The sequence below is a fragment of the Asterias amurensis genome, chromosome 6 (genome assembly GCF_032118995.1).
Source record: "Asterias amurensis chromosome 6, ASM3211899v1".
In the NCBI taxonomy this organism is placed as follows: Eukaryota; Metazoa; Echinodermata; class Asteroidea; order Forcipulatida; family Asteriidae; genus Asterias; species Asterias amurensis.
In genome coordinates, this window is record NC_092653.1 from 25,570,095 (window position 1) to 25,596,884 (window position 26,790).

The 26,790-nt window shown below is 37.7% G+C and overlaps 2 protein-coding genes across 5 annotated transcripts in view; one reads left to right on the top strand and one right to left on the bottom strand.

Annotated features, from left to right (window-relative positions):
* Positions 1 to 673: 673 nt before the first annotated feature.
* LOC139939033 (TLC domain-containing protein 2-like) lies at positions 674 to 8,137 on the bottom strand. The gene is made up of 4 exons (XM_071934743.1): positions 7,678 to 8,137; positions 5,591 to 5,673; positions 4,613 to 4,695; positions 674 to 3,704 (listed from the first exon to the last, which is right to left on the bottom strand). Exons 1-4 carry the CDS (start codon positions 7,920 to 7,922, stop codon positions 3,315 to 3,317), a joined length of 801 nt encoding a protein of 266 aa, XP_071790844.1. The 5' UTR covers positions 7,923 to 8,137; the 3' UTR covers positions 674 to 3,314.
* Positions 8,138 to 8,536: 399 nt separating this feature from the next.
* Positions 8,537 to 26,790, top strand: part of LOC139938566 (SEC14-like protein 3) — a 29,918-nt gene continuing 11,664 nt past the window's right edge. The window contains exons 1-9 of one of the 4 annotated variants that reach the window (XM_071934140.1): positions 8,537 to 8,932; positions 9,378 to 9,452; positions 10,689 to 10,783; positions 12,253 to 12,322; positions 14,433 to 14,476; positions 20,293 to 20,355; positions 22,088 to 22,276; positions 23,140 to 23,296; positions 23,682 to 23,765. In XM_071934140.1, coding sequence (XP_071790241.1) covers positions 10,730 to 10,783; positions 12,253 to 12,322; positions 14,433 to 14,476; positions 20,293 to 20,355; positions 22,088 to 22,276; positions 23,140 to 23,296; positions 23,682 to 23,765 — 661 coding nt within the window. In that variant the 5' untranslated portion in view covers positions 8,537 to 8,932; positions 9,378 to 9,452; positions 10,689 to 10,729. Of the gene's footprint in view, positions 9,453 to 10,688; positions 10,784 to 12,252; positions 12,323 to 14,432; positions 14,477 to 20,292; positions 20,356 to 22,087; positions 22,277 to 23,139; positions 23,297 to 23,681; positions 23,766 to 26,790 lie in introns of all 4 variants that reach the window. The other 3 variants (XM_071934141.1, XM_071934142.1, XM_071934143.1) reach the window with 3 other exon arrangements.

Sequence of the window (26,790 nt, forward strand, 5' to 3'; positions counted from 1 at the left end):
ATGCTTTTTACGGTCAGAATAATAATAGTAATATTGGCTTCTTATATAGCACACATATCCGTCACTCAGTGACACTCAAGGCGCTTTAACATACAGTATCAACCTGAATGGTGTGACTACGTTTGAACTCTGAGACTTACTACTGGGCACCAATGGTTTTGAAGGTGCTGTGGCGCAATATGCTGCCAATCCAGCCAGGATAATAAGTGCAATGGGTTCTTTATGTGTGTTACACAACACACAGGACCAATGGCTTGACGTCCCATCCCAAGGACGAAGCAATGGTTAAGTGTCTTGAGAAGACGATCAGAGCATACTGATCGAAACATCAGGTTAATCCAACGGGTTTTTTTTCAGTACCACCCCAACTCATTTAGAGATTGTTATTACATGGTGTTACCGCAAACTCTTCTATATCTTATTTCCACCATGCAAAGTTTCAAATCCTACTCTATATCTTAAGTGTCTTGCTTAAGGACACAGCTTTCACGACTTGGACTCGAACCCACACTCTGCTGATCAAAAACACCAGAGTTTGAATTCGTCGCCACGACACTTCCAGTCAGAATCTGCTAGTCAGAGTCATTAAAACACGGCTCTGGACACAGTGTGGTAGAGATCAGAGTTTCCATTTCTATGACTTGAAATAACACCAGTGTAAACAGCAGTGAAATCATTTTAAATGTTATTTTATTCCATCAAAACCATTCTAAGTGCACGTTGGGTTTCATCATAACAATCACTAACAAACATAGAATTACATTCTGCAGCAATTTTACAAAATTTAAACTTTCACCTTTCCTGAGAAACCACCTATGTAGTAAACAAAATGCTGTTGTTTGTTATTTGTCAAATGCACTGGAGATTTTGAGGCATCTTGGCGTATCAACCTTTGAGGTTACATGTGATAACAGAAACTAAGGCCGTGTCTGAATTGGCGACTTTGGCTACAGCTACGGCTAGATCAGCGCGGCTGCCAGTGTTGAAGAATAGTAGCCAAAGTCGCCATTTCGGACACGGCCTAACAATCTGATATTTTGAAACGCTAGGGGGCAGCAGACTTAACCAGGTAAAATGTCAATTGCTGACTTAGTTCTGACACGGATCTCAATATATATATATCGACTGGATATGGGGTCCAGTGCGTTGGTTGAAGTCGCCACAGACGCCATTTAGAAACGCCCAAAACAAACAGCGTGGGGCATGCACTTAGATGTGCATACAGTCTTGTTTTTTAGCCGAAATACCTGCTTGTGCGACAATAAACTGCACTAGCGGATACACCTGGTTTGTGGTAAGACGTTCTATCTATTTTGAGCATGCGCACGTCTGCTGCCACCTAGTGTCCCAAAAAGTCTCTTGTTGCCCCTGATACACATTTGAAATAAATATATCATTTGGGAGCATAAACCTGTCTTTGTTGTTCCACATGGCAAAATTTTCAACTAAATTGGACAGTGACATCATGTGTATTTTTTTCACCACATCAGCTGTAAAAAAAAAATTAGACTTGTGTAAGTATTCATTCATTAACCCACCTGTTTATGACTGTTAATGAATGCATTATATACAAACAACAAGTGGAACACGATTACAAATAACGACCGAAGGCATGATACAAGTTTAGTATTTACAAACTCTAATATACAAAATTGACACAATCTTTGGTTTTACAATTGATAACATACTATGTGAATGCACCTTGTGAAATATGGCATTGTACAACACACAAAATAACTGCCCTTTAATGGAATTTAGTCATAACACCTTTATTAACAACACTTTGCGTTAGTAATTTTTCATGAATTCTGTAGGCACTATTTGCTTGTTTGCAATTTAATACGGCGTCTTGAAATCAAGCCAAACCAAGCCCAGTACTCTTGGCGGTGCAGTTTAGTCTGAACGATAATGGCAGCATGGTACAGTCAAACTTTTCAAAAATGTTTTAAAATCAACAACCGAAGTTTAAACCTGGTTGGGATCACCAACACAAGCAGCATGTGTGAGATTGGTTAATATTTTAACCATATTGCAGCCATTTTGTTACAATACATTTAACAAAGACTAATAATAACATTAATGTTTGCATATCACGCTCTATCTACCGTCTCAAAGCACTTTTGAATATAAATGAGACCCATTAATGTAGCACCTTACAAGGGTTTACATGGTGTTGCGGCACACTCACTACCAGAAACACAGGGGCTTACCACTTCTCTTAGTGATAAATGTAACTGGGTCTACGCGCATTACACAACACATTTAACCAACAGCTTTACGTCCCAGCAATAGTGTCTTGCTGGTGAACACAAAGTGTAAAGACCGGGATTCGAACCCACACTTTGCTCAATCTGAAACACAAGAGCTTGAGTCAAGTGCGCTTGACCGCTTGGCCAACCAAGACACTCCACTCTGATAGGTTCAAAAGATTAGACCATTACCATTATTGCAAAGTGAAGCCGGGTTAAAATACAGAACAAGTTTCAAATAAATTAGTCTCCCCTATATAATTGAATTTTTTTAATTTCTTCATTAAAATTACAAAATTTATCACAATTAAAACAAAATTAAAATGCTGTGAAATAATGGAATACAAATAATTATTGAGGGTGGGAATTCTATAAAACAATTCCTCAACATATACAAAAAAATATCAAATATTCTACATCAATATTTGTTAACGGTTAATTTCACACAAAAATGCATAGAATATCACACTAGGAGTACACACACAGGAATACCATTGGTAGCGCTGACATACATGTAGACCAGATGGAAAACTTTGTACTGACGCAAGTCGATTGACTCTCCGATAAATCGTGGTTGGGCCATTGTCGATGTACACACTTATGTTACTGAGTCCATACACACACCAAATTACGAGGTAATTTTGACAATGGAACAATGCTACCCCATAATTTTCTTAATATTGCTTATAATTTAATGCTAAGCGAAAAAATACATAAGCAGCTACGGAGTGCTAAGTAATGTTCTGCTTAGCATGTAAAACAGGACTGTTGTTCTGTGTTGAAATTTGTTGCTGGTGATTTGTCTTCCATCTTGAATATCAAAGGTACATGTTCCAAAATGCGCATGACATCATTTGAGAAGGGCGCCCTCACATGGAGGTTGAAAGTTGCTCATTGGTTATCCTGTGCAAAGTGCGTACATGTAGGTGCGCGTTTCCATAGTTTCGTCATTGTTGCTCCTCTAAAGATGGCGGCATGATACATCAATGCAAGATCCATGCAGATAATGCTCATCATTGAAATCTTACATCACTCAGAACCAACTCACTCCTCCATTGTTCATCTTTACTTCTCCAAGACGCTCTTTTCCTTTTTCAGTTTATCCCCCCGAGCGATGAAGTCACTAATAAGTAACCTCTTGTACAGCACCATATTAATAATCACCATGGTAATAAGTCCTACCGTAGCAACACAATACAAGAGAAACGGCACTTCTCGATAATGGCTCTGAAGCCAGTAGAACATCCAAACCAGCGTACCGAAACGGAAAAAAAGAAACGACACGATGTTGATGGCGCTGTTCGCTCGATAAATAGCGGAGTGTTTTGGCGTGTTAACTATGAGAAGGATTTGTCGGAAGTGAAGGAAAACACTGTTGATCTCGGCTGCTAGGGAAACTAGCGAATACACGATGAAGGAACGGAGATATAAGCTGATACCAAAGCAAAACAAAATCTGTAGGGGAAAAACAGAATTTCGAGCTTTCTTTATTACAGGTTTTATCAAGTTTAGTTTAAAGGCAGTGGACACTATTGGTAATTACTTAAAACAATTATCATCATAAAACCTTTCTTGATTACGAGTAATGGGGAGAGGTTGACAGTATAAAACATTGTGAGAAACAGCTCCCTCTGAAGGTTGAGTAGTTTAAATCTGCTATTCAGAAACTCCAGAGTCTAGTGTACTTGACCGCTCCGCCACAACTAACCATACACTAAAATGGTTTCAAATGGTTGGTTAACTCACAATCAAGTTGGCCGGTGGCCAGTGTAAGGTTGGAACACACATGTTTGTCAATGGCACTTTAAAGGAACACGTTGCCTTAGATCGGTCGAGTTGGTCTTTGAAAAGCGTTTGTAACCGTTTTTTATAAAATGCATATGGGTAGAAAGATGTTGTAAAAGTAGAATACAATGATCCACACAAACATGCCTCGAAATTGCGTGGTTTTCCTTTTACCTTGTCGACTAACACGTCGGCCATTTATGGGGGTCAAAATTTTGACTCCCATAAATGGCCGACGATGTTAGTTCGCACAGTAGAAGGAAAATCACGCAATTTCGAGGCAAACTTGTGTGGATCATTGTATTCTACTTTTAAAACATCTTTCCAACCATATGCATTTTATAAAAAACGGTTACAAACGCTTTTGTTTTGACCAACTCGTCCGATCCAAGGCAACGTGTTCCTTTAATGCCAGCCCAGGGTTTATTAATACCTTTGGTAAATATTTATCCACCCTTCCTTAAAGGGAGGGTATAGGCCTATTTTATAATTATACTGAACTTTGGAAGTTGGAAATTGCATCTGAACTTTTTTGCTGTGGTACGATGGACATTTTTAAGTTTATGATGATTACTTACAACAATATGATGAATTAATAACGGCCAGGTGTTGGTGACTGACCGGTAGAGTAGGATATCGATGACATCATAGATGAAGTAACCTGCGGATATATCAACACAGAAGAATTTATTTATTTATTTATTTATTTATTCAAGAAAGCCAGATAAAACCACAGTTACGTTTCAACGGCACATATTCATGGCTAAAATTAAGGGGCAAGTCGACAAGAGTGGTCCATATTTCAATTGATGGAAGCTTTTCAAACTGAACTAGCCAATCAGACCCACTGGTACTCAGCTGTTTTAACTGCCATAGACCTCATTGCAAATACTCAGTGCACGCACATTAGGCATGAAATGAGGTGCATGCTGGTCTAGCTAGCGATCATATGCATGCTGGGGTGGATTTCACAAAGAGTTAAGACTAGTCTCATCTCGACTCATCCTAACTTAAGACTAGCCATACGTTTTAAATATCTCCTAGGACCCTAACTCTTTGTGAAATCGACCCCTGGTCTAGCTAGCGATCAAACTTGATCACTAGCTAGACCAGCAGGCACCTCATTCAACAGGTAGCGCTTGGGCAATGGGTTTTTGTGAAAGGTCTATTGGGTCAGCTCACAACTGGTAGGGGAGAACGCTGGATAAGGGGGACGTCCAAACAGGAAATTAGAGGCTTCCTAATTGTGTGGATGATTGATATAGCCGAGAAGCGCATTTGTTGCATGAGGTTGTATACTCTTGAGGGAGCTGAGATGGTTTAAGGAGTGAATTAAGGCCCAGTGACCAGGGGTAATAATTGGAAGCGCTTTGGGGTGCCCTCCGGGTGTGAAAAGTGCTATAAAAACGTGTTAGTATTATTATTATGAAAAAAAAAACTCCAATAGTAAACTTGTGGGTACAACCATGTAGATGACTCTCTTCAGAATAGTGTTGGTTATGAGCAGAAATGGTGTAGTCTGGACTCAAACAGTCTACTCTTATTTGTAAACCTACCTACTGATATGGCAACCAGTACTTCCCCCATTGGAGTCACATTGTGGATAAGATCATCAAGTAGTTCTGGTGAGCTGTACAAACTGTGAAGGACAACACAACAGAAACTTGTTCAAGTTAAAAATGGATTAAAAGTGTGCATTTCCTTTTCAAATATTAATTAATTGTCAAGTTTCAAACAATTCGTACAGCACACCCCCTTAAAAATTATTATTTTTATGATACCCATAAGGGCAGTGGTGGTCAGATAGAAAGTTGCCTAGCTTAGAAAAATCTTGCTCAGCACAAATATGTTACCCACAAAAGTACTAAGCAATACTGTTAAACTGGTTCCTTTTTTTGTTTTTCTGTTTAACAGCTTTATGAAACTGTATTAAGCCCAATTTCTCATAGCTGCTTTTAAGTCCTTTAGTCTTTCTCAGATTCAAGTATTTTGGTGAGAAATTACCTCTCACTTATCAACTTCAGAGGGAGTCGTTTCTCACAATGTTTTTATCTCTGTAAACTCATTACCAAGTAAGTTTTTATGCTATTTTGAGGAACCCCTAAACGTGTCCAGTGCCTCTTAAAGCAGCTCTATGAAATTTGGTCCTTAATCTTGCTGCAGGCAAACCTCTCCACCTTGTAATTTACACAATGTCAAGTTTTAATCTCAACCTCTAAAGTCCTCTAAAACGGATCAAATTTCACTTGTCACTAGTGTGTTATAATTCACTGTGTACGTGAATGGTGGGCATGTTGGTATTAAGTGGGAACCCAGCATGAACTTTAAAATTGTTACTCAACAGCGACACAATGGACGGCACAATGGACGGGAAAACAATTCCATTATGACTTCCTATATTGCTGATTATGCTCGCATGGCAACAGCCTGTAGTGGCTTTATAGTGTGAAAGTACGTAACTGAATCAACACACACACGATGACTTGCTATTCCTGAGTTTTATAACAGTACACTAACAGCCGTGTCTCTATTGTAATGTGAAAAACATACATTATGGTTAGCTAGTGGGCTTTTTCTTTCATTATTACATGTGATTGTGTTCGGCGGTTTGTGCGCGATTTAATTATGAGTGCCTGTAAGCTTTTTTGGGCCACTGGGTGTTTTGCATTTTAAATACAGTAGACATTTACACAAAAAATAGTAAAATGCAAACCACTGATTAAACAAGAATTATAGTATTTATCTGTTTAATCTTCTGGCTGCAAATTTTATGTGATGGATTTCTGACCTGGTGTGTTTGACCTTATCTATTTGATGTTTGTATGCGTTGATTATTTATATTGACAGATGGACTTCGCATACTAAACATATTAAATGGAAAGTTACATAACACTCAGATTCAGGGATCAATGAAAAAAATTGCCCAGTGGGATTCAGGGATCATCAAGAAAAACTGCTTTAGAAGTATTTGATGCAATTGAAATGAAAGTTGCAAATTAGTTGAGAATTTTTTGGGGGGATTTGAAAACCGCTATTTCACTTGTGTATATGCCAAACAAAACTTGTACTTTCATCCCATCACATTTACTTTTAGATTATGATTTTGATTTCAATACACAGGGTTGGTCTGACCTCCATGGACTGATATGAATGATTGAAGGGGAAAGGACACCAAGGCATAATATGCAAACGTATTGTTAGTATAGCATTGTTTATGTTGCGTCCAGTAAGTTAGTTTAGTAACTCAGACTCAAACTACTTAAACATTACAATTTTTGTAACATTAACAATAGTAACATTAACATTAACATATAATCGAGTAGCTAGGGGTGTCCATTCATGTCTCTTTGAACTTACAAAATATGTAGAAATGTGTACACAATGTAGTATAGTTCTCATAAAAAACTTCTTCTTTTTTAAATAGTATCATTTTCAAAATAAAAATAAAATTGTTTTACAAAAACAAATTTGAAGACTGGATTACAAACTGACAAAAATTCCTTTTAAATGAGAGTATATGAATTGCAAGGCAGCATTCCAGCAATGTAACCCTAGCAAGGAAAGAATTATAAACGCATCAAACATCGTCAACAACGAATTCAATACCAAAAATGTATCCTCCCCAAAATTATTCAGCACTCACCAGAAAATCGAGCAAAATCCCGAAATCATAGCATGTGTAAAAGAAGTCAATATATTTCTCCATCTAAACCGAGGTTCAGAGTAGTATTTCTGCGGTGCTGGTGTGAAGTTTAGCGTGATATTCAAGCATTGAAATGCAATTGTCGAACCAACGATAGTGTAGATCATCCTAGCGTGGAACATGGATGTCGGCATGCCGTCAGAATCTGCGAATGAACCCATGGCGAGTCGCACGCCACGCTCCATCTCTCCGGACTCCGGCAGTCCAGATTTTGCCAACTTGGACTCCAAGGCAAGAGGGTACGATAATTGAGTCAAAACAAGCCACTTGTGTTTCACCAAATAAAGCAAAAAACATACGTCGTCAACCCCTTGGTTAAGATTTGTTGAGATTTAGCTTTGAAATTCACACAAACGCACGAGAAAGTTGGTAGAAAAGTAAACGAACTTGGCCTAGTTCATTCACGTAACGTTCATACGTCACCTGACTGATGACCCTACAGAATGGATTTTATGAATCTGTTGACTATGCATATGCAACGTATGCAATAAAAGGAGGCGGTCCCAGTCACTATTACCACGAGAGGGCGCTATTTCGTAAAGTCATTACGTGAGGAGAAATTAATCAGTTGATAATTCATCAATTAATAGTAGCTGTTGTGTATTTTAATCTAATAACTAGGTGCTCCTATACCACACAAACAAAATTATATTCAAAGTTCCTTATGAATAATGCCATAGATACTTTGATTCACAGATAATTCTTAAATATTTATTAAAGACTCCCAAAATAATGTGCGCGAAAAACTTGTGAGTATTATATCAAAAGAGGGCGCTACATCAGCGCGCCACTCGAAATGATCAGCTTGACTGTCTTAGGTTGGTAACTGAAAACGGAAGCCAAAAAACATCATTTTTGTTACTTAGATGTATTCGATCATCCGTTAAATAGTGTCTTCTCATTCTTAAGTTTGTAACAGTGTTACTGTCAATCGTTATTTTTCAATAATCAGACCATGGAGCAGTGAGGTAGGAGGTGTGTCACTCGGCAGCGGGCTAAAACTACTCCGAAGTGCCCACAGACAGTAATACAGGGTGGGTGGAGCCGTCATGCTTGGCTTGCCAACCGATCATCGGACTTAATTCATGCGTAAAACCATCAACCACTTCAGTTGTGTGTGCATGCATTTTGAGCAGATGAAATATTGAGGATCAGAACGCTGCTGCGCATTCATTATCGGAACTTCTGTGCCAAGGTAACTAGGAAATCCTTTTGAGTTGAGTTGGAATTGTCAGTCGTGGCCCCTGGCTATACTTTTGATTTTTTGGAGCCTTGCTAAGCTTCCTTCACGGCGGGCTGGGCATGGTTAGAGCTTTGTATGGAACTGGTGCAACCATGCATTCATTCCATTGTTGATATCACACACACTGGACACTTTGAGCCGTCTGTAGCTTTGCTGAACTATCTCACCTGGCTGACTGGCAGTGCCATGCTTGGCTGTTGGAATTTGGGACCCCAACTCAAAGAGTGCACTCAGAACTCAAAGTCAAACAATCTGGTCATTGATTGATTCATATGAATTCATTCAGCTTCATTTTCAATCCATAACAATGAAGGAAAACATGTGATGCAGAGATCGTGGATTCTGGATTTATTTTGCACTGACTCATCTAGAACTAGATTTTCTATACTATTATAAGTTACAGTGAAGTCTGATTTGCGAAGGCAGTTGAGTGGTGGCAAGAATTTGATTGTTTTCTGCAGACGATTTAAAGGTACGGCCAGCTAACATTTATTATTAAATAAAATTATTAATGTAAATTGTAATTCAATAATTAAGTAACTCATCTAAATAATGATTTATTTACTAATAATATTTATCCTTTCTCACACTGTTGTTCATTGTGTTCATTTTTATTGTATTTAATTACATTCTTATTGTATTTAGTTGATTTGAAGCGCTGGCTATGTTTTTCATGACATTGCTAATATTTTGTTCTAATCCTTAAAAGTGCTATTTCCTTTTAAAGCCATTGGACCCTTTCAGTAAACAGTGGTGTCCAAGGCCCACACTTCGTGTATCACAACTTCTATACCAAATAACAAACCTGTGAAAATTTAGGCTCAATCAGTCATCGGAGTCGGGAGAAAACAACGGAAAACCCACCCTTGTTTCCGCACGTTTCGCCGTGTCATGACATGTGTTTAAAATAAATCCATAATTCTCGTTAACGAGAAATTATATTGTTTTGCTGATTTCTCTAAAAGTAAAGCACTTCATGGAATAATATTTCAAGAGAAGTCTTTCACCGTTGCCTTCTGTAAACCCTGTAAGTTATTTGTAAATCTGTGAACTTTAATTTTTTTTCTGAACCGAAAGGGTCCAATGGCTTTAAATTCTGTTTTGTTGTTCAGGTTGATACGTGACTTCAAACAGCATCAAATTCAATACAATTCAGATAATGGAAGTTTTATGCATTGTGTATTTGTCTGAGTGTTGCGTACGTGTGAGTTTAGAGACTTATCTATCCATGATCTGTCTATCTATCTACAGTGTACTGTATCTATATCTATGCTGGTACATGTCAATGCCTTTCAGCAACTGAACAGGTTCTTGGCTAGTAGCCCACATTGATTAAGTTTGCTTTTCTTCGAGTCCTTGTCTCCACAAATTGGGGAGGTAGTGCTTTCTGCTTTACCGATCAGGCTTCGAACTGATGATACCCAAGCCTACATCCGTATGGACTGTAAAAGGGGTAACCCTGTTTCAGCCCTAGGAGTAGGTGGCAACGGCCTCTTGACAAAAATAGTTGTAGCCCACACCTTGAAGTGGCCTTCAGGCCTTGTGTGTCAGGCGACTTGCATAAAAAAAAACTAGTCTCAATGAAATGAAGTGTGAAATGAAAAACACTTAGATTTAGCTATAAAGAAACATTTCAGCCCTGCATCCAAAGAATACTCTTCTCGACTTCTTGATTATTAAATGTTTAACTTTTGATTTTTCCTTCCAGAACAGATTCATTGGTTGAGAAAACCAGAACAAGGAGCAACAATGAATGGAATGACACCCAATCTCTCGGCTGATCACCAACACAAACTACAACAGGTACGTTGACAACGCCCTCTCATCATGCTCCCAGAAAATTAACCAGTGACACCCACAGCAATTTGTGTGATGCCCTTCCCAGGTCAAAATTCCAGTTGAACCTAGTTAACTGGGGTCAACTGGTTCAACTGGATAGTGATCAAATTCGTCCGTTTTCCATATTAACCAACTGGTTTGAACTAGGTTTAACTGTGTTCAACTAGGTTGAAATTATAAACCAGTTGGTCTCTGTCCATTGTCAATATTAAACCAACTGGTTTTAACTGTGTTCCAGTTAACTAGGTTCAACTGGAATTTCGACCTGGGTTAGCCCTCTCCTTCGATGATTAAATGAAATATTTTTTTTAAGTTCACAGATTTACAAATAACTTACAGGGTTTACAGAAGGTTATGGTGAAAGACTTCTCTTATTATTCCATGAAATGCTGTACTCTTTGAGAAAACAGAACAATATCAATTCTTGATAGCGAGAATTACAGATTTATTTTAAACACATGTCATGACACGACTCCGATGACAAATTGAGCCTAAATTTTCACAGGTTTATTTTATACGTTGTGATACACAAAGTTTGGGCCTTGGACAATACTGTTGACCAAAATTGTCCCATGGATTTAAAGCCATTGGACCCTTTCGGTAAACAGTGTTACCCAAGGCCCACACTTTGTGTACCATAACTTCTATATCAAATTACAAACCTGTGAAAATTTAGGCTCAATCGGTCATCGGAGTCGGGAGAAAACACTGGAAAAACCCACCCTTGTTTCCGCGTGTTTGGCCGTGTCACGACATGTGTTTAAAATAAATCCGTAAATCTCGTTAACGAGAATTTATATTGTTTTGCTGTTTTCTCAAAAAGTAAAGCATTTCATCGAATAATATTTCAAGAGAAGTCTTTGTAAACCCTGTAAGTTATTTGTAAATCTGTGAACTTTAATTTTTTTTTCTGAACCGAAAGGGTCCAATGGCTTTAAAAGCAGAATTACAATTATTTATTATTTTCAAATTCAAGAAGATTGACCTTGTACAAAAAAAATCCCGGGCTCTCCGATAAAAGAGAAAACTTGTTGACTTTCTGTTTACAAGAACAGTTTTGTATGACTTTAGAAATACAATTATTTTGCCGAGGTTTTATCTTAATTTTTTTTCATTTAGGGTAACTTACACCTTGAAGCTATTGGCCTTGTTGGTACGCCTAGTCTAAACGTACATGCCAAAATAAAAACTGTTTCAATCCCACTTGGCCTTCTCCTACCTCTTCAAATTTATGAAATCTTACCTTGCATAAAAGATGAAATTTTAGGCCTGCAGATAATAAACCATTTGACCTTCAGTTTCAAGGCTTCTTTCCATGTAAAATTTACACTGTATTGTCAATTATTGCTAAAGGTCAACTTTGTTGGTTCTGTGAGAGGCCTTCCTCGCTTACAAATTTAATTACATTGAAGTTTTATAATTTTTCTTTGCAGTTCCGCACTAATTTATCTGATGTTCTGCTGGTGGAACATGATGATTACTACCTACTCAGGTTTCTTCGAGGTAAGGTTTAAAAAAATCCACTTCGCTTATGACAAGAACAACAACAGATATTTTCTGTCGGAGCCCATCTGAAAAAAAACTCTTGACTTAGATGATGGCTTCTCATAATGTATTTTCTTTAAACTGATTTTAGGTTGAACAAAGAAAAATTTACTAGAGCGGGATTTGAACAAACGACCTCCAGTTTAACATGCTGGGGCTCTACCAACTGAGCTATCTAGCCCTATGTTGGCGGTCTCCCTATTTAGTCAATATCTTTGTTCGGGGGTGCCTGTCAGAAGCCATTAAACCGCAAACAGCCGTGTAGCCAGGGATCACACCCAGGTAACGATACAACCTGAATAACAAACCTGAAATAACTACGTAACGAAGTGTAGCTTCGTAAAAATAATCTACACTTTCAACAAAAGACTGACGTCTCAGAAATAGTTTAAAACAAAATAATACTGCTGGCAGAGGCACTACATCTTTTAATTTGCGGGAAGTGGTTTTAAGATATCCCACGATATTCTAAAGAAATCAATATTTCAGAAGTTATAATAAACAAGTGCTGATGGAAGGGGCACTACTTAATCTTTTAATTTGACCGGAAGATATCCCACATAATGAGAACAAATAGCTGTCTACAGTATTATGTAATCTTTTTTATTGTGAGCTACACTATAGAGTTGAAGGAATAATGTTATCATAACACAGTACCTGTATCTATACAGTAGGAGTCTGTTCTGGTACTCTACATTTTTACACAGTGAGAAGTATGTTTGCACAAATGATTTTTCTTTATTAGTGTAAAGGCTACATCATTGTTTCAATATTGATCTTGTAAGTGCACAAACTACACCCCTCCCCTTAATAATATCAAAGTCTGATATATAACACATGTATCTACCAAACAAGTTACTCAAGGCGCTGAGTATGTACATTATGTATACAATTTTTCAGAAAGATAGGTTATTGCAGTGATGAATTCTGAGACCCAATTATTTAGCACCTTATAAGGGTTTACAAGGTGCTACAGCGAGGAACACCGGGGCGAACCCCTTTTCGACAAGTGCACTGGGTTCTTTTGCATCCATTACATAACACATGGGACCAATGGCTCAATTTCGTCCCATCTGAAGGATGAAGCAATGGTTAAGTGTCTTGCTTACGGACACAAGTGTCATGGCTGGGGATTGGAACCCACACTCTGCTGATCAGAAACATCAGCATATGTGCTCTTAACCGCTCTGCCACGACACTTCCAAATATGAAAAATATTAGTCTTCACATGGATCAAGCAAAAAAACTGACTGGGTAAATTTTAATAAATTCAGGGTTGAGCAAAGAAAAATTTACTATTGTATGATTTGAACCTATGCTTAACAAGCCAGCACTGTTGCAACCGAGCCCCTTATTTTTTTTCCTTAGTATCATTACTTGTGCACACTATCTGAAGAAAACAAAATTGAGTCTGTTGGGCAATTTCTCAGGTTGACAGAAACCCAACAAGTTTGTTTTTCGTCAGCCGAAGAACAATGAAATCAACTGTTACAAAAATTGATCACTTTGCCAACCAGGCAAGCAGTTTTTAATTAACTCACATGGCCACTGTGCCAACTTAAATTGTCTGTTAGTCATGTTAGTATTTATAGTTAGGGAGGGTAGTTTGGGAGACCAGTCTCCTGACGATGACTAGAGCAAGCTAGTTGAAGTGTTGAGACCAATTCAAGAACTGCCTCCGCGGTAATGCAGTTAGTTAAGATCCTATAAGCTAAAGTAGTAGTCCAAGCCAATTTCGATATCATCCACCCAGGTAATAGTTAATATAAGCAGGACAGCTATTTCAGAACTGAGAAGTCTCCCGAACCATCCGATAAATCTACTCTGCGGTAGAACTTAAAAGAAAGACAGTTCTTAAGAACAAACTCTACCTGGCAAGTAGATACATACATGGTGTTACCTCCAACCAAATTATAACTGTGTTCTTAAAAAAGTCTTTTACTGATTATTTTAAATGAACTTGATAGAATAACCTGAAGATGTGTTGTTATGCCCTGAATAATAAATATAAAACATTAAACTTAATGGATTTGAAATCTTTAAGTTCCTCTTTATTTTATGTTTACAGCTCGGAAGTTTGACCTCAAGAAATCGGAAAAGATGATCAGAGATGTGAGTATAAATCTGTGTTTAAACCCAAGCAGAGTCATTCTGAAATGCTAAAAAAATTAATAGCAAAGTAAGTGTATCAGAAACATTTCCTTTTTGGGGTTGAACAAACAAAAATTGACCAAGAATTGAACTCGAACCAAAAACCTCCGGATTATCAAGAACAATTGACTAAGAGTGGGATTCTCACCAAAGACCTCCGGTTTAACAATAAATATTGACTACATGTAAGAATGGGATTCGAACCAAAGACCTCCAGAATAACAAGAAATAATGACTAAGAGTGGGATTCGAACCAAAGACCTCCGGATTAACAAGAACAATTGACTAAGAATGGGATTCGAACCATTACCTCCGGTTTAACAAGTAATCTTGACTACATGTAAGAGTGGGATTCGAACCGAAGACCTCCGAATTACAAGAAAAATTTACTAAAAGTGGGATTTGAACTAAAGACCTCCGGATTAAAAAGAAAAATTGACTACATGTAAGAGTGGGATTCGAACCAAAGACCTCCGAATAACAAGAAAAATTTACTAAGAGCGGGATTCAAACCAACGACCTCCGGATTGACGTGCCGGTGCTCCACAAACAGTTATCTAGCCCTATGTTGGCGGTCTCCCTATTTAGTCATTGCCTTTGTTCGGAGCTGCCTTTCTGTTTTTTTCGTGGGGTTTTTTCTTCCAATAATTCAATTAACATCGTTTTGACCTTATCCTACTTCCATGTTTTGACCAATCGCAAAGTTAAGGACTGCACTGTGGTAGCTATAGCCCAATTTTAGTGAAGGGTTCTAATTCAAATTAAGGCCACCCAAACTATCCATGTTTAGATATGGGGCCATCATTGCTGAAGTGCAATCGGGTGTGGGGGGGGGGGGGGGGTTGGAATACTGCGTGGGGTAGCACAGTGTATTTTGCTCAGCTGGCCCGCCTGGCACCGCCCACTGTGGTTACAACACTGATGGACTGTATCATTAACTGTGTTTGATCTTTGGTGTGTGCAGTTGTTCTCAGGCTTGAGTGTTTTTTGTTTATATGATTTTATAAGCTTGATTGACTATTAAATTATGTCGCCTACTGGGTTAAAAATTAATTTCTTATTTTCTGTAGTATAGTATAAAATAGTCGGGGTAGATACATGTAAGTGGAAATATTAAATGTTTTTTTCAACACCTCAATTTACGTAGGCTTTTACAATCTTTGGTTTTGTGTGTTTGTGCTCAGGCTCAAGTGTTTTTGTTTATATTATTTTATAAGCTTAGTAGACATAGTCTATGGGTTAAAAACTAATTTTGTTATTTTTCTGTAGTATAATTCAGAGCTGCCCTGATTCTGCAGAAAGCTCCCTGAAAATCAACAAATATTTCCATGGTCTGAGGAAAGTTTACAAAATCTTCCTGATTGTGAAAACTTTTTCCCTATTATGTTGAATGTAATTTCTAAATATCTCCCTGTTTGAGACCAATTAAGAACTCACTCCATGGTAGTGAAGTTTCAACTTTTCAGAACTGAGAAGTCTCCTGGAAGAAATCCGAAAATCTACTCCGCGATAGTTGAATATTTAAAGCAAGACAGTGCCTAGAAGAACAAAATCTATCTGGCAAGTAGACACACACATGGTGTGATCGCAAATTAAATAATATATCTCCTTGATTACTGTACAAAATGCAAATGTGTGCAGCTCTGTTATAATTACAAAAGGCCATCCTTTATTGCCGCTTTCACATGGACCGGAAACGTTGGCCGCCCTGCATTTGTTAAATTCATTACTAACATGTCGCGGACGTAACAGTTGACATTTCCCAAGCGGGAGAAGGGGGGAAAAAAATCAATTCTACGGATCGAGAGTGAGACATTGAGGAGTGTGATTTATAATAAATAAGACGCAGCGAAGATTCTGCAAAGGTAGACAAGCGTGATAACGAAATAACCTTCCAGTCCGCAGCACTACAGTATTACATTGTATAACTAATTACTAGCGGGTTGTGAATTTATTCCCCCCCCCCCAATTTCCCATTAGCTCTCAAGGTTAGCCTACTAACCAGACGCTATTAGTACATAATTAACACAATTAAAGTTTGTCTAATTTGAAATGAATAGTGCTGTTCTGAGGCCGTTACATTGATACAGACATCAAATTAAGGAAAGTAATGTGGAGTAGACTCAGTGGTACCTGGCCTTAAATGCACTGGACACTATTGGTAATTACTCAAAATAATTGTTAGCATAAAACCTTACTTGGTAACGAAGAATGGAGAGCTGTTGATAGTATACAACATTGTGAGAAACGTCTTCCTCTGAAGTAACGTAGTTTTTGAGATAGAAGTAATTCTCCTTGAATTTGATTTTGAGACCTCAGAATTTTGAAATCAAGCATCTGAAAGCAGACAACTTCGTGTGACAAGGGTGTTTTTCTTTTATAGTTATCTAACAGCTTTGAGGACTAATTGAGCTCAAATTTTCACAGGTTTGTTATTTTATGCATATAATGTTGAGATGTATAGGCCTATAACACCAATTGAGAAGACTGGTCTTTGACAATTACCAATAGTGTCCAATGTCTTTAATTTGAAAGATGTACTTACTCAATATTGATAAAGTTGTACATTTTATAACAGTGTCTACAAATGTTAATATCAGTTGGAGGTATAAGGGTAGGCCTGATACTTCATGGAGGCAATGAAGGCGATTGCCTCAATGCCTCCTGGTCAATGCCTTGGTGCCCTTGAAATCCAGTAGAAATTTACAATTTCCTCATAACTTTTCCATGGAGAAAATGCCTTGGTTCTCTATGCCCTTTCAAAGTCAAAGCATACAGGCCTGCAAGGGTGTCTAATGGTCAATCAATGTCTGTACATGGACACGTAGTAGTCTCCGGGCTTGAGTTTAGGGAGAAATCCTAGATGGCAGAACTTGTAGCTTAGAATCTTCACTGGGCCAGGATTTAATTTACAAAACCAGAATCAAAATGAAAAGAGACGAGAATAAAATGAGAACACAGTTTTATTTATAAATATTTCTAAACTGTTTCATTTGAAGGAAACTGAGTGCACATCAATTTCAATTTTTTTTCTCTCAACCTTTCCAGCGCATTTATGAAGTATCTCACTGCAAATACTTTTATTGTCACATTGAACAAAACATTCTGTTATCATTAAACTACCCATTCATTGGGACATAACTGAGAAACAATGCTTCAGGGCTAGGTTGATCCAATTAAACCAGCGAGTCGAAGCATTCAACTGACAACAAGATTGACTATATGGTTAAGTCTTAATCAGCTCTGGTCAACCAGCCATAACTCGCTCATTAATAGAAAGCAATTTTCAGCTTATAGGATTTGAGGCATTGCATGGTGAGGTATCAATATATATTTGGTTTGCGGTAACGCCATGTGTGTATCTACTTGCCAGGTTGAGTTTGTTCTTTAGAGAACTGTCTTTCTATGTTCTACTTCCGCAGAGTAGATTGCCAATCAATCTAATAGGAGACTTTTGAGACGCTGGTCCTTTTTTTGCGGGCGCGCATGCTCAGTATTGCACGCGTAGGTCTGAGCATGCGCAAACTGTGAAACTGGGCGGCTAAAAGTCTCCCATTGGATACACACAGTCTTCATGGTGAACCATCTACATACTTGCCTGTACTACATATTTAAAATCCATGAGTAAACGTCAGCAGCATGCTTGTTGACGGCAATTTGCTTGAAAATAGTGAATGAATACGTAGAACCAAATTGATATATTCTGACAGGTGATCCATTGCCATTGATATACTACTATTACTACATCAATCATAAAGATCCCAATGTCGCCACAAACAATGGCAAATATTTTACACGCTGCAGTACATAAAATTAATAATAATCTTCGGTTTTTATATGTCTCAAGCGCTTCCAGCATTATTACCCTGATCACTGGGCCATTTCATTCCTTAAACCATCTCAGCTCCCTGGGGAGTATACAGCCTGTGCTGCCAAATATGTAGCGCACAAAGCTCAACCAACCACAAGAACCATTTCTGCCCTCACAGGTACCCATTTATACCTGGGTGGAGAGAAGCAATTATAGTTAAGTGTCTTGCTCAGGGACACAAGTGTCACGACTGGGACTCGAACCCACACTCTGCTGATCAGAAACACCAGAGCTTGAGTTTAGTGTTCTTAATCAGCTTTCTATCTTTCACTGGCCTGATACTTCACGCCCCCTGGACATTGTCTTGGTGCCCTTGAAATGCTCCCAGTAGAAATTTACACTTTCCACATAGTGTGCCCTTTACCAAGGAGAAAATGCCTCGGTGTCCTTGCCCTTTCAAAAACAAAGCATACAGGCCTGCAATCAAAATGAGAAGAAGAAAAACCTCTGCACACTGTAAACATACAGGCCTAAGAAAATGATTATTTGAAGAAAAAAAAAACATAAAATTAAAGAAGATTCATCTAATTTGTCTAATAAATTAACGCTTTATTTTGAATATAATTTGTGTTCGATCAAGATATTACACAGTAATTTATTGTTACTCAATTGGAAAACGCAGTTCCAGATTCTTCCCTTTAATTCACATCCTCGTAATTGGAGCAATGTTAGCCTCATTCAGTTATGAAACCTTTCCAGCTGACGTTGGTTTTATGTTCCGTTGTGTGTACTATCAAATGTACAATGTACTTACTGTAGGGACCCAATAACCTTGCCTGCCGATGTGTGAATTCAATCGCCTGTGCAAGCTCCATTTGCTGATTGTCCTTTCACGCAGTGGTAGCTGTTTATGAAAACAATCAATTGTTAATAATAGAAAAAAAGCGGGGAAGATCGTTATTATATTTTATGCTTGGAAGGAAGGACTTTTCATATAAATAATGCAAGGTCTACGGTTGGAATAGTATAAAGGATAATTTAGCGTGTAGTGCTGACCTTATTACACCATGTGTTTTCACGGCACTTTAAAGAGAATTTTGCTGGTGTTTAATGTAGGTGCTGGACACTATTGGTAATTTTACTCAAAACAATTGTTAGCATTTAAAAGCTTTCTTGGTATCAAGCGATGATTTGGTACGAATTTAAAGCCAGTTTGTTGAAGGGGTGAACAAACTGTTTTGTTTTCAATAAGCCCAATTTTATAGAGCTGCATAAAAAGACAAAAGTGTAAATTATTAATAAAAACGAAAAACAAATAAAGCAGAAAACCAGTCACAGGTGATTTGTGATGTTATTTTGGCTGGTACCCCAGCTTCTGGTGAGCAATATTGTTTTGTGCTTAGCTACATGTGTGTTAAAGTGATGTAGAGCTGCTGAAGCAGAAAATTCCCCCTAAGCAAAAATGGTCAGGATACGGATGGTGTGGCATGATATTTTGGCTGGTACAGTAGTAGCTTTATTCCCGTCTTGCAGGTCCTAAACTTAGTTTTAACTAGCATGAATTAGCATACCACGTTTAAAGGCAGTGGACACTATTGGTAATTACTCAAAATAATTATTAGCATAAAACCTTTCTTAGTGACGAGTAATGTGGAGAGGTTGATGGTATAAAACATTGTGAGAAACGGCTCCCTCTGAAGTGCCATAGTTTTTGAGAAAGAAGTAATTTTCCACGAATTTGATTTCGAGACCTCAGATTTAGAACTTGAGGTCTCAGAATCAAGCATCTAAACGCACACAACTTTGTGTGACAAGGGTGTTTTTTCTTTCAATGTTATCTCGCAAGTTCGATGACTGATTGAGCTCAAAGAATACACAACTATCAAAATTAAAGGGTTTGACTTGGATCAATGTTCTTTGTTTGTTTGATTACATTCCTCTCTTTTTTTCTTGTCTTTCTCTTCAGCATTTTGAGTTTCGGAAACGTTGGGATGTTGATTACCTCGCTAACCAATGGACCCCACCAGAGGTAAGAATAAGTACCCCAGATCTACAAAAGGTATCAAAACTGTATGAGATATAGCTCCTTAGAGTTTCAGAATATTTCCTCTCTTAACCCAAAGAAGACCACTTCTCATTTTCAAAATATAACTTTACAGTTTTGCACAATCACAGTTCCTCATTACCTGTGGTATTTCTACCCTGAACAATCTTCAAATCCTACGGCTGCCAAAAAACCAACCAGCAAAAATTAGAGAACTAAACATAGTGTCATAAACTATGACTCGTTGATTCAGAACCTAATTCAACCAGTAACAGGAAGCAATGAAACCAGGTACCATTAAAAAGTTTAAATCCATAAACTCAAGGATTGAGTGTGTTATGTTTTTAATATTAATTTACTGTGAACTTTCTTATATTGCGGAAATAAATCTTTCTACCATGAACTTCAGAATGTGCTGGTACGGTATAGGTGGAAGCATATTGTTCAGATACATGTATCAAAGAAAAAGTTTGTTGAACTGGGAAAGGGAGCAGAGTTTATTACGATTTGAGTTGGGCACAGATTTTGTCTTTTTTTCCTAATTACAAAACGAATACCAAATGAATACCTTTGTTAAGTCTACAAAGTTGAGACACAAGCAGTTAGTGTTAGCTGCATGCCTGTATGCTTTGTTTTTGAAAAGGCAAGGGCACCAAGGCATTTCTCTTTGGTAAAGGGCACCCTATGAGGACGTTGTTAATTTCTACTGAGGACGTTGTACATTTTTACTGTAGCATTTCAAGGGCACCAAGGCAATGACCAGGGGGCAAGGGAGGCAATCGCCTTCGTTGCCTTTGTGAAGTATCAGGCCTGTAGCTGGACATGAAGAATTTGCAATGGTTTAGTTGTCTAGCTGGTGCACCACTTCAAATTAAGAAACAAATGCAAGCAATGTATGGTTTCTGTGAAACCAAACATCATTGTCACACAAGGCAATTAACAGGCAACCAGTTCCAGTCTATCGCCAAGAACATAACCCAGGTCAAAATTCCAGTTGAACCTAGTTAAACTGGGTTTAACTGGAACTAGTTGAAAACCAGTTGATAAACTAGTTAAACACAGTTACAACCAGTTGGTTTAATATGGAAAATGGACAGAAACCAACTGGTTTATAACTTCAACCTAGTTGAACACAGTTAAACCTAGTCCAAACCAGTTGGTTAATATGGAAAATGGATGAGTTTGGTCACTATCCAGTTGAACCAGTTGACACCAGTTAACTAGGTTCAACTGGAATTTTGACCTGGGAATCCATCCACATTTGAATGTTCATATAATTTTCTTGGGAGTTGTAAATCAATGTTTGAAAAATGCTTCATGTGCTACCAAAGTGGTCCTGAAGCATGCACTACAGTTGGTTGTTTTTAGATGACCGACTTTGGTGTACAGACCCCTTGCAATACGCGCAGTGTACTCGCATGTGCCTATCCTGGGTGTCATTTTTTAGGTATCAAAACCATATTACAAACAAGCACAAACAAGAGTTGACACCCAAAGTTATGCGCATTGTTCGGAGACGCGTTCTGTATTGTGTTAGAAATCAATAGCTCCCCCTTGCATAGCGCGAAATGCTACAGGTATGCTCAGGTCATGCGCTGAACAGCTATTGTCCAATGATCTGCCTCCTTTTTGAGAGTGTGACGTCATATGCAAAGGGTGAAACCTAAATCAATATTAATTAAGATTTTTTTTCCCATCCTTATTTTACTTCCTTCAGGTCTTAGATAAGCACTTTGTGGGTGGTTTGTTTGGAGAGGCTCGAGATGGCTCCCCAGTTTGGTTTGATCCTTACGGTCATATCGACACTAAAGGCATCGTCATGTCCGTTACAAGAAATGACTTCTTGAAGTTTAAGATCTTAGCGTGTGAGAGGATACAGAAGGCCCTGAAAGAGCAGTCTAAGAAGGTATCTAAGAACTGTCATAGTATAAAGCACAGCTAACAATAATATTAACAACTATTTAGTCTTTGAGAAATAACAATAACAATAATAATAATATCAAAGTCTTATATAGCGCATGTATCTACCAAACAAGGTACTCAAGGCGCTTAGTATGTACGTACAAAATATCAGAAAGATAGGTTATTGCAGTGATGAATTCTGAGACCAAAATATTTAGCACCTTATAAGGGTTTTGGTGCTGGCTCATACAGCAGCCACAGCCATCAACACCATGGCCAACCCCTTCTCTTTTCCAAAAGAGCACTGGGTTCTTTTACATGCGTTACACAACACATGGTGCCAACAGCTTTACTTCCCATCCGAAGGACGAAACAATGGTTAAGTGTCTTGCTTAAGGACACAAGTGTCACGGCTGGGGATTCAAACCCACACTCTGCTGATCAGAAACACCAGAGTTTGAATGTGATGCTCTAAATTGCTCGGCCACGACACTTCCAGAGAAAGATTCTACTTGGGTTGAAACTATATAAGTGCGGTTGACCAAATTACCAATCTTGGCCGCTTGCTTAAAAAAATAAAAGGAACAAATATTGCAGACTTATTCAGGGTTTTGCTGAGATGTAGAAAAAAGAGTCATTCCAACGTACATGTACTGCATCTCTTTGGAACACCTTGCCTGGTGCATGTTTCCCTCCATCCTACAATCTAGACTGTTTTAAGAGGAATATAAATTCCTACCTTTTTTCCCATTTGATACTTTTTAAATAGTTTTTTTTCTTGTAGCCTCTTACCAAGAGTCTCTTTTAGCCTTGTTTGGGGTGAACTTGCATAACAAAATTGTATAATTTTTTAAAAATTTTCTGCAGCATGGACGGAGGATTGAGATGTACACGCTGGTCTTTGACCTCGATAAGGTCAACTTCTCCCATCTGTGGCGACCTTTTGTTAATCTCTACAATGAGGTCATCAAAATATGGGAAGCTAATTATCCAGAATCTCTCAAATGTGCTTTCGTGATTAACAGTAAGTTGAGAATTTCTTATTTTATCTCATCTTATCTAATCTCATTTGTAGATAGGGCTGATGATATTCCTTTTTGCAGGTTTCTTGATAGCAAGTTATTCATTTCAATTTGGACTAGAAATGTTCTATCACTGGTGCCATTGAAAAAGCACAGGAAAATCCTTGCTTAGTAAAAACAGGTTACCAGCCAACATTCCTTAAAGTTTACATTGCTGCCACTGGTGCCCTGCTCATATTTTGCTTAGCAACAAAATTTGTTGATCATTATTTTCTGCTTAGTATGAAATTGGGCCAAGGCTTTCATGTGTTACATGGATTCATGTTTTAATTCTTCCTCTTTGTTGGGTTATCCTTTTACTTTATCGATAATTTTGTTGATCCACAGCTCCTAAGATGTTCACCGTTGGATTCAATTTAATCAAACCATTCCTAAGCGAAGAGACAGCAGCTAAAGCAGTCATCGTAGACAGTGAGTATATACAGATAATGTTATACATTTAATAATGATAGTAATATTTAATTCTTATACAGCGTATTTCATAACTGAAAGAAATACCAATGCGCTTAACAAAACAAAAGGCAAAACATTAAGCAACCAATTAACAATAAATATACTAACAATAAGAAAACAAAAGGATTAAACTGAACAGTAGGCAATAGAAAACAAATGGGATTTGAGCAGAGTTTTGAATTGTTCCATGCTCTGTGGAGAGCGAACGAGGAACGGAGTGGATGATGAGGTCAGACAGGTAGCTGGGGAATAATAATAATAATCGGTTTTTAAATAGCACTTTATAGGTGTTTTTAAACAGCTTATCACACCCCTGGGCATTAAAAATTGCCGCTTTTATTATTTTATTATTTATATTTACCCCCCTCAAATATACACAATTTATTTTCTAGTGGTTGTTTCTTGAAACATACATGAAGAATATTAAGTAGGTATTTCAGTACAGTACAAGTAATGCCCCCTTAAAAGCAGTGGTTACATAAAAAAAATTAAAAATAACTGTACCTTCCCAGTCCTTCTCACTCAAGACCAGTCCAAACAAGACTGTTCCAAATTAGATTGGCAAATTTGATTCACGGTGAATGATCCAATTAGGTTGTTTGATCTGAGGGTAGATATAGAAAGGTTGCAGTGCAGTTCATTTGGCTATTGGTGTCGGAGGCATGTGTTGCAGACAGTACTGTAGCAACCAAAAAAAACAAAACCTACGCCATCTTTACAGGGAACTTAGGTTTTGGATTTGAGCTGTGTCAAGTGTTCTTATTTTTCTACACAGCTTAGTGGTTCACCAACCAGTCATAATAATAATAAGGTATATTTATATTGTGCAACACCTGATACACTCACGCATTATAATAAATACCAAAATAAAACCAGAGAACAAAATTTGTGTCAGAGGCATGCTTGTAGACTACAGTCGCAAGCTAGTTGATATAAATAGTTCCATATCAAATGACATCTTTACAGACATTTTGAGTCTTTTCTTTAAGCTGCATCGCGCTCTAATTTTTCTACACGGCTAAGTGCTTCACCGATCAATCATAAAAATACAGGCATAGTATTCTTCCTACTTAAGATTTCCAATTTTTTGTTGTCCTTGGAAAAATTATAGGAATTTCCCTTTAGAAAACTTGTGATTAAACAGCCTGAAAAAAATTCAATTAAAGCCTACTTTAAAATGTGTACATGTACATGTAGGTCAGCCCTTATACTTGTTAAAATTTTTCTACATTTTTTTCTAGGACCAAAAATTATGCCTGATAATGATAATGGATTTTTATACTGCGCAATACCTATATGAATACACTCACTTATTAATAAATCTTCATTCATAGTGAGTAGGGATTCATGGCATAGCCAAAAACTTGACGTACGTACGAAAGATATCAAATCCCCTTTAATGTATTCTCATGCCAGTCTGCATAATCGTACTATGATTAATCGGCACATGTGTATCCATTTGGTTGCTAGGGATGCTAGCTATTAAAGGAGTTGTGATTATTTCAGCAATGCCAATTATCTGATAGCCCTGGGATATTGGTTTAAAATTACTTGATTAATGCCAGTAGAATATGGAAATGGTTATGATGCTATGGATTGTGTTGAATCTGTACCTATAGTGCAGTGCACTCTGGGCCCAAATTCATAGAGATGCTTAAGCAGCAATTTGTGCTTAAAACTTTCTGCTTAGCAAAAATGAGCAGGATAACAGATACATATCAAATGCTGTTTTTGCTGGTTGCCTTAATCTTGTAAGCATGATTTTGTTGTGCTTAGCTATTTTTTTTGTGCTTTATCAGCTCTATGAATTTCATAAGCAGCTTAAGCAGAATAAAAATTTGCTTACAAATAATAATAATAATAATAATAATAATTGGTTTTATAGCGCTTTATACCCGTATCTCAAAGTGCTTCCAACATTATTCTGCTGTGCCAAAAAAACGTAGAATACCAGTCTTAAACTGTTCATATGACATGGTATTTTGGCTGGTTACCTTATGCTGGTAAGCACAATTGTTTGAGCTTAGCTACTTTTTGTGCTTTTAAGCAGCTCTATGAAATTGGGTCCTGTGTCTTCTTACAACTACACCATGTGGAGTAATTATAAATATGCAGTGTGATACCATTGCTCCGTGCCGATTCGGACCAATTTAATTCAGGTCATTTTCATTATGTCCAGTACCAGCGCTATCCATAAGTTGCTGGTATGCGTTTAAACATTTACACATCACACCCACTACAATGTATGCTTTTAACCTGTGACATACAGGCGCTTTGTATTAAATAATAATAATATTAAAATACATGCACAAAAGATACTGGTGCTGAGTTATCAAATTTTACTGGAAATTGGTTATGAATTTATGAGATGAAGCATTCATAATACAACAGCTTGAAAGGTATTCAAGGTCACGTGCTACATATGCTGCCAGAAACAACAAGGCTAACCCTCTTTTTTATGAAAATTGCAATGTGAGCTTTTATGTGCATTACACAACACACGGAAAACCCCTGAGAACTATACCATACAAAAAACCATGCAGTCAGGTAGGGGCTGAAAATCCAATCCATATAGACGATGTGACCTATGTTTACATTCAAACCGCCCTCTGTTGACAAAACACTGTATACGTCATGTTTCCCCGGGCAAAAAGACGCGTAGTCGTGGTAAGATTGTGTACACTTTCTAGCTGGCTGCCAAAACACGAAAGTTTTGCCCAGCGGTATGCGCGCGAATCATGTTATGGTTTCGAGTGACGTCAGTGATCGTCTATTAGTGCCCCCAGTGAGATTTGAAATGTGGTAACAGAGGAACATGTAGAAGGCGATGAAAGATACATGCCACTATGCTAACCTGACAGCCATGATATAATTGTTATATCCACAGACAATACATGTATGTATGTTTAAAGCCATTGGACACTTTCGGTAAACAGTATTGTCCAAAGGCCCACACTTCGTGTATCACAACTTATATATAAAA

Bases quoted from the DNA above. Each gene is read 5' to 3' on its own strand.
- LOC139939033 (XM_071934743.1), bottom strand. From the start codon at position 7,922: ATGGAGCGTGGCGTGCGACTCGCCATGGGTTCATTCGCAGATTCTGAC. The intron at 4,696-5,590 runs GTAGGTTTACAA...ATATATCCGCAG, and splicing joins ACTGGTTGCCATATCAGTAG to GTTACTTCATCTATGATGTC. The intron at 3,705-4,612 runs GTAAGTAATCAT...TTTCCCCTACAG, and splicing joins TATTAATTCATCATATTGTT to ATTTTGTTTTGCTTTGGTAT.